The sequence below is a fragment of the Microtus ochrogaster genome, chromosome 7 (assembly GCF_000317375.1).
Source record: "Microtus ochrogaster isolate Prairie Vole_2 chromosome 7, MicOch1.0, whole genome shotgun sequence".
NCBI classification, from domain to species: domain Eukaryota; kingdom Metazoa; phylum Chordata; class Mammalia; order Rodentia; family Cricetidae; genus Microtus; species Microtus ochrogaster.
In genome coordinates, this window is record NC_022014.1 from 64430299 (window position 1) to 64442325 (window position 12027).

The window sequence follows — 12027 nt, forward strand, 5'->3', positions numbered from 1 at the left end:
CTCTCTCTCTCTCTCTCTCTCTCGTGTGTGTGTGTGTGTGTGTGTGTGTGTGTGTGTGTGTGTGTGTGAAGTACAGGTGCAGGCTGGTGCCCGCAAACTTCAGGGCCATCAGGTCTCCCTGGAGTGGAGTTACAGGCTGTTGTGACGCTGGGAACTCAGGTCCCCTCTATGCACTTAACTGATCTGCCACCACTCCAGCCCCTGGTCCAGAGTCTGGGGGCAGCAGTGATGCCCACCTCTCAGCTCAGGCCTCAGGTCACTGCAGCTCCTGCTGCCAAGGCCAGTTTTGGTAAAGTCTGAGGTCGCCAGTCTCCAGCATTAGGCTAGATAAGGTAGCACTGTGCGGTATGAGAAAGTGCCCAGGTTGGGCTGGAGCGCCCTTCAGTCAGCGACGGAGCAGACAGAGGTACTTAGTTCCTGCGGCTTTGCTTTCTCATCCTTAATGAGGGTGATAATAGCTACGCTGTGGGTAGGCGGAGTTATCTGTGAGATAATGAAAACTTTCCCTGCCTTCCCTCCTGGGACCTCCCTTGGAGTGGGAGGAATTCGAGATGACCTCACGCTTTTTCCAAAGGACAAAGAAAGATAATGGGCTCCTTGGAGACCTAGTGTGTGACTCAAAACATTCTTTGGGTCAAAAAGTTTACATATGAATACAGACCCTTTACAAGGCAAAGTAAAGAGGAAAAACACCTCTGAATTCACCCTTGCATTTTTTTGTGCTGGGGGATAACTGAAGTCTGGTTTTCTTTGGCACAGATTTTATCCTCACATAAACATTGGCACCTGTGGATGGATGTTTTCTTTTTCCCCTCTTACAGGATGGAATTCCACTCACGAGATGCAGATGGTTTTTTTTTTTTCATTTGATCACAAGCCATGGACACAAATTTAGGTAAATACAGACGGACCTAGTTTGTTAATTTTAATAGCTGCATAAAGTTTCATAGAACGCATGAACTCTAATTTTCCGGCCACTTTTTTTGTTTGTTTGTTAGTTTTGTGTCTCTCTACACAACTCTAGCTGTCCTGGAACCCACTATGTAGACCAGGCTGACCTCGAACTCACAGAGATCCTCTGCATCTCAAGTTCTGGGGTTAAAGACGTGCACTGCCACGGACAGGTCATTTGACGAATTTTAATTAATTAATTAACTAATTAATTAATTATATGTGTATGAACATTTTGCCTGCATGTTTGTCTGTGCCTGGTGCCTGCAGAGGTCAGAAGAGGGCATCGAATTTCCCGGAACTGGAGTGGAGTTACCGGTGGTTATGAGGCACTGTGTGAGAGCTGGAACTCGAATCTGGGTTCTCTGGAAGAGCAGCCAGTGCTCTTAACTGTTGAACTCTCTCTCCAGCTCGATGGAGTTTTTATTTTTAATCTTGTCATTACAATCAACAATGATGACCCTACACAAACACCTTGGAAATGCCTCAGTTTCTACGGAGTGCTTTTCCTGATCTAAGGCATCCATCCCTCCAAATCCATATTTTGAACAGCTGAACACTGACAGCTTATTTTCCCCCAGGTTTTTTAACTTCCTCCTCCGAACGCGTTAGTTCCGAACGCTTTCCAATTTTTGAACTCCAGAGCTAGCGGGCGGGCGAGGGACGCCTCCAGCGGAGGAAACGCTGCTTGCAGGCAGCTTTTCGCTGAGTGTGAAAGCAGATTGCTCCAGCGAGCCCCGCTGAAGGAAGGAGACCTGGACGCTCGTGTTTCCTGGGAAAGTGACTTCGCCTCTCTCTGGGTCTCAGTTTCCTTCTGCGTAGCCTTATTGGCCAAGATTAGGCCTAATCGAGCCTGGAGCTGATGACCTCAAATGCCAAGATTGGCTGGCTGTCCTGACTGCAGGGTGTGCCTCATCTCCGCGAGCCCCACTGTGTTGCTCGACACTGCCCGATCTGCCGGAGAGGAGGAAGTTTCCTACAGTCAGAAAGAAGAAAGCAAGTGCCACACTCAATCTTAGCCCTGGACCAGTCATTTACTACTCCTGCGTAGCTTTGGCGCACTCCCGCCCTTTCGGCTCGGTTATCGATTGCTCCTGTCTGAGCCCCCCGCCCCGCACGAGTACCCGAGCGCTCCCGCTCAGCCTGTCGTTTGCTTATGTCTGGCTCCGCCCTCTGGGTCCGCTAAGGCAGGACTGTGATCCTCGGTTCGGTCTGCAGCTTGTTTCCCCCTTCGCTTGCTTGTGGCCGCTTCCGCTTCCGGTAACAGCTAGCGGCTTTCTGCCCTAGGTAGCTATGGCGGGGAGCCGGCTGGAGACGATCGGGAGCGTGTTTACCCGGTGCGTGCTCCGAGTCGGGCGTGAGCAGGGTTCCCAGCGGGTCACGACCCACCTGGCGTGGCCTGAACGGGACGCGGTTGCTGGTGTCCGAGCCCGGAGAGGCCCTCGTGCTCCCTCCTGGCTCGGAATGTTTGTCGAAGTCCTCTTGGGGTTCTGATCTGTCACTTTCAAGGTTGTGTTTTCGCCACCCCACTTCGGGGAAGGTGTCTAGATAAAGAAGAGGCTGAAGGGCTTGACTGGACGGTCTTTGCATTTCCACCATGGGACGGTGGACGGGCTGGGGGCGGGATGTGTGCAAGAAGATGGAGAGGCTTCAAGTTGAGTGTGGTGGCCCATGCCGGTACTCTGAGCACTCGGGAGGCGAGAGACAGGACGATCGCCACAAAACCGAGGCCAGCCTGGGCTACGTAGCGAAGTTCAGGTCAGTCAGGCTACTGGCGAACTTTTGTCAAAACAAAAAGACAGCCTGGCATGGACACACTGTAGTCCTCGCCCTGGAGAAATTCAGGGAGGCACTAAGTTCAAAGTTATCCTCAACTGCACACAGAGTTTAAGGCTATCCTAGGCTACGTGAGACCTAAACAACAGGACTTAACACTTTATCCTTGCTAGGTGGCTGTGGGATGTGGCCGTGTCTCCTTTAGGTGGGAAGCCCTGCTCAGCTCACCTGAGCTATACTGCTCTGGCTGCCCTAAGTTGGTTCAGGGACTTTGACAGGCTGTTGTAATTGACTGACCCTGGTTCTGTTCTCTCTCTAAGGACAAGGGATTTGATGCGTGCTGGAGTGCTGAAGGAGAAACCTCTGTGGTATGACATATATAAGGCTTTTCCACCGCTCAGAGAACCTGTCTTCCGAAGACCCCGTTTGCGATATGGCAAAGCCAAAGCTAGCATCCAGGACATCTTTTACCGCGAGGATCAGATTCGAGCGTGAGTGGCTATCCCCATAGTTCGTGCTGTGCAGCCGACCTTCAGAAAGGAAGGTTTTTGTCCAAGTCTGCTACAGCTGACCGGGGCTTGCTCTGTGGGGTTGGTCCTGTATAGTAAGGAAGACAATGGCATCTCACGTCTCCTCTGTGGTGAGAGGAAGCAAGTGTTGGTTGGCTCGTTTGCTTGAGACAGGGTTTCCCTGTGTAGCCCTGGCTGTCCTGGGACTCACTCTGTAGACCATGCTGGCCTTAAACTCAGAGATCCACCTGCCTCTGCCTCCTAAGTGCCCCACCACCACCCAGCAGAAACAGAAGTTCTAAGAAGTGGAATCTGGAGCCCCCAAACTGACAGAACATTGCCGCTAAAGTTGTCTGTTTACTGGCGGTCTTTTTTTTGTGTGAGGTACCATGATACACCCTTCACAGACGTCAGCTCATAGACTTTAACCCTGTCGGCAGGCGGTTCTCATTCCTCTGTTTTATTCAAGAGCACTGTGAGGCCCAAGGGTTAACTGCCTGTGGCTGCACAGGGAGGTGGCAGATCTGGGAAATAACATCTGACGCCAAGCTTCAGTTGGCCACCACATATGCTTCTTTGGAAGTGGGAATCAGAGGAATATGGTCTGTAGATTTAACATCTAGCAATCACTGAAGCCACACAGGAAAGGATGCTTAGGACAGCAAAGCACTTAAAGTAATCATCCCCAGAAATTTGAAGAAAGTACTTGGGTACTTTATTTCTTTAGCATCTATTTCTTCTTTTTTTCTCTCTTGAAATGGGATCTTCCGGCCTCTGCATGTATTATATATGTATTATAGGCATGTATTGCCATGTCTGGTGTATTAATACATATTCATCCTATAAAACTGAGAAACAGGCCGGGCGATGGTGGCGCACGCCTTTAATCCCAGCACTGGGGAGGCAGAGGCAGGCGGATCTCTGTGAGTTCGAGACCAGCCTGGTCTACAGAGCTAGTTCCAGGACAGGCTCCAAAGCCACAGAGAAACCCTGTCTCGAAAAACCAAAAAAAAAAAAAAAAAAAAAAAAAAAAAAAAAAAAAAAACAAAAAAAAAAAAAAAAAAAAAAAAAAAACAAAAAAACCAAAAAAAAACCCTGAGAAACAAAGGGGAAGCACAAAGAAGAAAGATTCCCCCATCACCCTGTCTTTTGAGGTAGTGGTTTGAAGGCAGCTCCTGGAACTTAGGTTTGTCACGTTGGAAGCACTGTCCCCGGCATCCTGTTCACACCATAAGACAGGACACGAGTGTATCAGAGCTGTGAAGGTGAGGGGAGATGCTCATTTTTTTTTTTTCTTCAGTTTTTCGAGACAGGGTTTCTCCGTTTAGCCCTGGCTGTCCTGGGAACTTGCTTCATAGATCAGGCTGGCCTTGAACTTAGAGATCCAACTGCCTTTGCTTCCGGATATTTTTTTGCTTTTAAGATTTATTTTTATGTTTAGTTACCTGTCAGTGAGTGCAGGTGCCCCCTGGAGGCCAGAGGTTTTGTAGGTTTTTTTGTTTGTTTGTTTTAAATAAAGATTTTTTTTTTTAAATTTGATGTGAATGGGAGTTTTGCCTGAATGTTTACCTGAGTACCATGTGTGTTCAGTGCTCTTTACTATTGAGCCATCTCTAGCACCATAATGCCTTTCTTAGTGTATAGAAGTTGTTTATTTCATTTTACAAGTTTTCTGTTTTTTCCCTGTCAAACCTTGTTCTACATGTGTTAGGCACTAGGATATACAATATAGTCACATCTACCAGTTTTGTTTGTGTTGGCCTGTTTACCTTTATGGTTAGAGTGTTTGGGAAGGTCTTTTTCTGTAAATTCAACTATCTTAATGTTTATTTTAAACCCGGGATGATGTTGAACTTGGGGTCTTTCTGCCTCTACCTCCTGACTTCTGGGATCCCAAGTATAGGATACCACATCTGAGGTTTTTTGTTGTTGTTGTTGTTATTGTTGCTGATATATATAAAATTCACTACATTTATTTGTCTATTTAGTGTGTGTGCACTTGTGCACATGTGTGTGAGCATACACGTAGGGTCTGGACAACTTGTGGTGGTTGGTTTTCTCCTTTTACTGTGTGAGTTCCAAGGATCGAATTCTTGTCATCAGGCAAACCCTTTTTACTCACTGAGCCATCTCGCCGGTCCCAAGCCAGCCCTATTTTCTGAGTTACCTTTAAAGTCCTAATCAGGTGTTGTTGACACACAGGAAAATATGTGTTCTTTACTTTGCTTTCCACTCCTTCTAACCTAAATAGTGTTGGAAAATGGTCTTCTAATGTCCTTAAACATCTTTTTATTTTTTAAATAATAAAGAGCAATTCAGATGTCACAGCCTAAGGGCATGGTGGCTTCCGTGTATAATCCCAGCACCTGGCAGGTGAGGCAGGTGGATCAAGAGTTTGAGGTTAGCCTGAGCTACACAGTGAAACTCTGTTCAGATAAGCAGGGGCTGTATCGCACTGATAGAGCGCTCGCCTCGCATGTGTGAGGCTGTGGGTTCTTTAGTCACTAGTTCTGTCTCTCTGACCCTCACCCTGGACAAAGAGACTGTCCTGCTCACTGCCATCTTCTCGTGCGCAGTCCGGTTCATGGCCTGGTTGTTCATAGCTCTCTGGTGATGAAATGCTAATGACTTAATGGTGGAGAAGACATTGAAAAGGAAGATGGAGAGGCTAAGAGTTAACTAGTTTTTGTTTTGTGTTTTGAGACAGTCTTACTCCAGTGGAGGGCGAGTTGAAGTCAGTTTTCTGTAGCTTCTTACGTCAGCCTCCAGAGTGCTGGGATTACAGACATGAGCTACCACTCTCTGCTCTGCGTGGCTCTTCCTGAGGTGGCAGGACAAGCATGTTCTTGCTCCCTGAGACTTTCCAAACATTTCTGCGCGGATTTGCTGCATGTACTTGTCAGGCAACTTTTTTTGCTTCACTTATTGTGGCCTCTTTGTGCTTTGCTGTCCTAGGAGGTGAACTCAGATTCCCGTACATACTGGGCAAGCACTTGGCCCTTGAGCCACCACGGATCCATTTGGTTGTTTGGTTTAGAGACTCACTCTGATTCCAGAGTGGGTGGGACTTGCTGGGTAGATGAAGCTGGCTTTGGACTTAGAGATATCTCCCACCTCTGAGAGTGCTGTCTTCTTGCTGTGTCCTTACTTGGGAGAGATCAGAAAGGAAGCATGCCTTCTGTCTTTCCCTAAGGACACCAATGTTGTTTTATTTAAGGGCTGTACTTGTGACCTGATGAACTCCTGGAGTTCCCAGCTTTACTTTTTTGCACCTTGGGCTTTCAACGGAGGAATTCTTAGTTCATAGCAAGCACTACCTGGGAAAATGGACAAAGAGCGTGAATGGTCTACAGGAAAGGAATCCAGTTTGCTGTCAGGCTTAAAAAGATGTCTAATGGCATTCTGTTTCTTTTTGGGGGGGCGGTTGGTGGTTCTGAAACTGTAATTATAATTTCCAGTTTATCTATTTGGCAAGGGTCATAAAACAGGAAAACAGGCACTTGTGTATTGTAGAATTTGCCTGAGTATAAATTTGGCACAGCTGCTTGGAGAAGCACTTGGGCAGTTTGGAAGGTTGGTTTTGGTTTGTTTGTTTTAACATATAAATAGCAATAGCTTGACCTTGCACCCCCATTTTTATGGATTTATCCCATGGACTGACTGGTACACTACGCCAGGCAGCGCAGGTGCTCTGCAACAGTCTTGATGCGAAGGACTAGAAAGAGTCTCTGCGCTGATTTGAGATAATCTCTAGAAACACAAGCTATGGGGTGAGAGGTGTGAGTGCTTCATGATCCTGGGCCTCTGTGGGGGCTGATCAGAATGTTCTGGAGGGCCAGCAAGGAGACTCAGTGGGTACAGGCACTTGCTGCCAGGCCTGATGACCTGAGTTCAAGCCCCAGAGCCACATGGCGGAAGGAGAAAATCCCTCAAGTTGCCCTTTGACCTCCACTCGTGTGCTCTGACAGGGACCACCTACACTCACTAAGACGTAATTTTAAAATGTCCGGGACCGTCGTGCTGATAGTCGTTGACTGATCGCACTGTTGCTGGCACACTTAGGGATTTTGCAGTTTTTACTGTATTTTATTAAAGTGGAGATGTGCATGTATATATGCACATGTTTGAGTACATGCTACAGCATGCATGTAGAAGTCAGAGCACAACTTGACAGGAGCCCTGTCCTTCCGCCAGGTGGGTTCTAGGGATCAAACTCAGGTTGTTAGGTTTGGCGGCAAGTGCCTTTACCTTCTGAGTCACCTCAAAGGCCCAGCAAGGATTAATTTTTGATACACAGATGCTTCCCCAATTAAAGAGAAGGAAGATAGGTACCCCTTCTTTGGGTTAAGAATGTGGCTGGGGACTTGAAGAAAGCTCAGTGTGTCAGAGCACTTGCTGTGGAAGTATGAAGACTTGAGTGTGAGTCTTCAACACCCATGTGAGAAGCGGGTCCTGGCTATGTGTGTCTATAACCTCAGCCTTAGGGGGCAGATCTTGACAGCCTGCTGGCCTGCCACCCTAGCCAAAGTGGTGAGCTCGCAGGCCAGGGAGAGACCTGGTCTCAAAGCGCTGGAGTGGAGACTGGTGGAGGAAGACACTTGATGTCCTGCTCTGTCCTCCACGTGCACCCGGACACTCAGCATGCACGTGGCACAGACATGCGCGTGCGTGCGTGCGCGCGCGCGCACACACACACACACACACACACACACACACACACGGAATGATGCATCTGTAGTGTTACCTGTGGTGGGCTTTTCTGAACGTGGCGACACATGAGAAGCCTGCTCCCTGAGAGGAGAGCAGGGAAGTTGGGGCAGATGGAGAGGGAGTGACCGTTCTCACTGAGATTCCTTTGACTCACTTGATGCATGCCTTGTTCTTTGGTTTAGGCTCTGTATCTTCTCAGGGTCTAGCAGTTATTCTGCGGTCCTTCTGCCCCGTTCCCCATAGCCTTTAATTGGAGATTCATATTGTTTCTGTGTTTTCTAGGAAATTCTTTTCTGCCTATGGATCTGGTCACAAAGCTTTTGATCTGTTCAACCCAAACTTCAAATCTACCTGTCAGCGGTAAGTATTTCCCCGGCCTGAGTAAATCAAGCTCCCCTGAGAGTTCACCTGGTTTGTGAGGCGGGTGGCAGACTTGAGACAGGGTTTCTCTGTGCTCTGGCTGCCCTGGAGCTCCTCTGTAGACCAGGCTGGCCTTGAACTCACAGAGATACAGAGATCCTCCTACCCCTGCCTCCCCAGTGTGGTTTTTGTTTTTTTTGTTTTTTTTTTTCTTTTTCGAGACAGGGTTTCTCTGTGGTTTTGGAGCCTGTCCTGGAACTAGCTCTTGTAGACCAAGCTGGTCTCGAACTCACAGAGATCCGCCTGCCTCTGCCTCCCAAGTGCTGGGATTAAAGGCGTGCGCCACCACCGCCCAGCTCCCAGTGTGGGATTAAAGGCATGCGCCACCACCGCCTGGTGAAGCTGTCATTTTAAGGAGTGTGTGAAGGGTGCTTCTCTAGGCAGCTCTCTGGGGCTTGCTTGCTATTGTGTGGCAGATGTCACCACAGCTCCAACACAGGCCTGGAAATTGCAGGTTTGTGGAGAAGTACATGGAACTGCAGGATCTCGGAGAGAAAGACGAAGAAAAGTTGTTTGTGGAGACGGGGAAGGCTTTGCTGGCAGAAGGTGTCATTTTAAGACGAGTAGGAGAAGCAAGGGTGGTGAGTTCTTAATTGTCAAAGCTGGCATTGGGCCGGGGGTGGAGCTCAGTAGGAGCACCTTTGCTCAGTTGTGCATTGGGGGAGTGTGAGCGTGTGCGCGCGCGCGTGTGCGCACACACACACACGCACACACACACAGTAATTTCAGTTGGTGTTGTCTCTTAGTAAAAGGGTTGGTTTGCTTCCTGAAACCTTTAACCCCAGGTCAGATACTGTTGTATTGAATGTGTGGGACTCTGTGCTGTTTATAGCTGTTGGGTTCTTAGAATGTGGTTCTAGAGAAGTTTTTGTGCACTTGCTGCTTGTCATAAGAGAATTTGAATGTGAGATGTCTTTGTTAAATTTTTCCCCAATGCCCGAGTATGCAGCCAGCTATATACATGGGCACATCTGAGAGACATGCTTGTTTCTTGGAAGTAGTCACATTCCCTCAAACTCTACAGGTCCGGGTCAGACCCCGTGCCCCATTGGAAGGAAACCAGCCTCAGGAAGACGTCCTGGAGCAGCAGGAGCCGAGGACGGCTGTCTCCCCTCCCTGAGGCCTGTGCACTGAGCATGCCCACCACCTGGGACACTGCTTACTGAGCTGCTTAGGTTCTGTTGGTCTCCATCTCAGGCCTTTACTCAGTTGCTGTTTCTGGGTTGTCATGAATCTCAGTCTCGTGCTTTGAAAGCTCCAGTTTTGTGGACTTCTATTTCACGGTATGGTTAGATAAGAGTTCTCTAATGCTTTCAAAGTGAATAGCACCAGAAGCCTTTAAAGGTGCCCCGTGCCGGCTGAGGACTGCTGCATCTGAACCTCACCGTTTTCTTGTCTGGATCCCTCCTGCAGAATTCTACTCGCCCACATGGTGCGGTCCTTTGGCCAAGTGTTTCCATCTGCAGGTGGTGTTTGTATTTTCTCTGTAGAGCTATTGACTGCAGCTTGACAGGCCCAGCCAGCTGCAGTAAGACTGAGGACCTGTCTGATGCGAACGAAGACCAAAGCCACACTCGAATGTCATTGTTAAATGTATTGGAGGTGATTAGCATGGGCTTGCAGCTCACAGGCTGCAACATTAGGAAATGTTTATTGAATGAATAAATGATCACACCTTACTCAAGACTTTTGTTTTTATTAGTACCTGGATTTCCAAGATGGCAAGGCTTGGAGCAACTGATGGCCTTCTCCATGAACATCCTGCCTTTCCGGTCTGCTCCATCATACTGGGTTTTACTAGTGAACAAGATACTTGTTGTGATGCAGCTCCTGTATTTGTGGGTAGTAGTTCTCATCTGTAGTCAAAAGCAGCTTCCGGTGTTCTTATCTTCAGTCTCTGTGGTTTTCTCACACAGTTCTCTGAGTGCAGGCCTTCCCTGTCTGATGGAAGAACAACACCCGTGTCTTAGCCTTCCACCTCATTGCATGTGAGAGCACCGTGAAGGCCATTAAGCCCCTAGCCTCCGCTGCTTCCAGCGTTGCTCCTGCCTTACCATTCCTCACGACTCAGGTGGAGAAGCAAATCCCATCCTTTTGAAGATATTAGACATGATTGGATCCCAAATACTTGGAAAGATTGGGGACAGCAGCTGACAGTGGTGCCTCAGGCCTTGTTCTCAGGAGGGCAGCCCAGGAGCTGGCTCAGCGCCTCCTCCAGTCCTTACATTTCTGGGTTTTTATTGTTTGAATTCTGCTTCTCCATCAGTGTGTGAGAATGCTTTTCTCCATGTGTTCTGAAATTGAGTCAGCCTGTGGAAGGGAAGGGACTCAGGATAGCACCTCTGAAATGGGGGGAGAGCTGCTTCCACAGGGACTTGTGAGGTTAGGGACCGAAGTCCCGGTTTGTGCAGAAGCCTCTCTCTGGTTGCTCTCTCCGGCTGCTCCCTTCTTACCTTAGGAGAGTCTACAATGAGATTGAGAAGAAGCAGCAACGTGGATAGGCTTTTGAACGGCCATAGCAACCTTAGGTAGAGGGTCCAGGGAGAGGCTCAGTCAGAGGACTTGAGTTTGATTCCCAGCGTCCAAGTAAAAAGTAGAAGCCAGCCCACACACGTAGTCCCAATGCTAGGAGAAGGTCAGTGGGTCCTGGGGCCTAGCCAGCTAGCTCCTTGGTGAGCTCCAGGCCAAATTACAGCTATGACTCAAAGACAGGGTGGGTGGCACCTGGGGAGTGACAGCTGAGGTTGACCTGGTTCCCACATGTGCATGTACAGCCATACTCACACAAAAGGAAGCTTGGTAGAGATTGGGGGCGGGGGAGTGGGCCTCTTTGGATTAGTCTTGGAATACTGCTTGGGGGAACCTGGAAAGTTCTGTGCGCTGTGCTGGACCCCCTCCCCCCCTTTAGAGATCAGGTTCTATTTCAAATGGTGACTCGGTTTGGGAATTTTGTGGTTCAGGTTGAGCATCAACTCCCTGCTGAACCCCTGTCTGCCCAGTCTGCCCCATGTACTCGCACCGAACTTCCCGTGGCCTGCATTCTGCTCCAAGCATTTCCTTCCTATTAAGCGCAAACAAGGACAGACATTTTCACTTTGTGAGTGCTGAAGCATTGAACAGCTTCAGGAGCAGGCCCTCCCAAGAGCTGGAGCAGCTAGGGAGCTGAAGCCGGAAGCAGGCTCCAGGCTTCAGTGAACTTTGCAGAAGACAAGCCTGAAGAGCCGGGTCCTTCTGGATGTCCGTTTGTCCTGGTGTCACCTTGTGCCCATCACAGTCACCAGCTGACAAGATAAGGGCAAGTTGTGCCTGGACTTGTAGCTTGTGTCGTGAGGTGAATTGAGATGGCGAACACACAGCTTACTGGTTTCCTTACGGGTGTGGATCGGACCGTGATGGCCTTGGCAGCGACATGGAGGGGCTCAGATGGGTAGGAAAGCGAGCGGGGAAGCTGTGTGGTGAAAGTAGCATCAGGTAACAGAAGACTTGCTCAGGACTTGGGACGGGGAGAAGGGGGAGAGGAGGTGGCTCGTCCCAATTACAAACCCGAGTGACCAGGAGACGGGCAGTGTTATGAGGAGGGGACCAGTGGGGAAGGAATCGGCACGCTCAGGTAGTAGGGCTTTAATTCTGCTTGGGTGGAGGTGATGGCTCAGTGCCCAGG

At 49.0% G+C, this 12027-nt stretch overlaps 1 protein-coding gene across 1 annotated transcript; it reads left to right on the forward strand.

Moving 5' to 3' along the window:
* The first annotated feature begins 2152 nt into the window (after positions 1 to 2152).
* On the forward strand, positions 2153 to 10045 carry Mrps23 (mitochondrial ribosomal protein S23). Its single transcript, XM_005350508.3, has 5 exons — positions 2153 to 2288; positions 3048 to 3218; positions 8229 to 8306; positions 8821 to 8947; positions 9391 to 10045. Exons 1-5 carry the CDS (start codon positions 2245 to 2247, stop codon positions 9484 to 9486), a joined length of 516 nt encoding a protein of 171 aa, XP_005350565.1. The 5' UTR covers positions 2153 to 2244; the 3' UTR covers positions 9487 to 10045.
* The last annotated feature ends 1982 nt before the right edge of the window (positions 10046 to 12027 follow it).

Excerpts from the sequence above, each read along its gene's own strand:
- Mrps23 (XM_005350508.3), top strand. The coding sequence starts at position 2,245 with ATGGCGGGGAGCCGGCTGGAGACGATCGGGAGCGTGTTTACCCG. Across the intron at positions 3,219-8,228 it reads CGCGAGGATCAGATTCGAGC|GAAATTCTTTTCTGCCTATG; the intron begins GTGAGTGGCTAT and ends TGTGTTTTCTAG. Across the intron at positions 8,948-9,390 it reads GAGTAGGAGAAGCAAGGGTG|GTCCGGGTCAGACCCCGTGC; the intron begins GTGAGTTCTTAA and ends CAAACTCTACAG.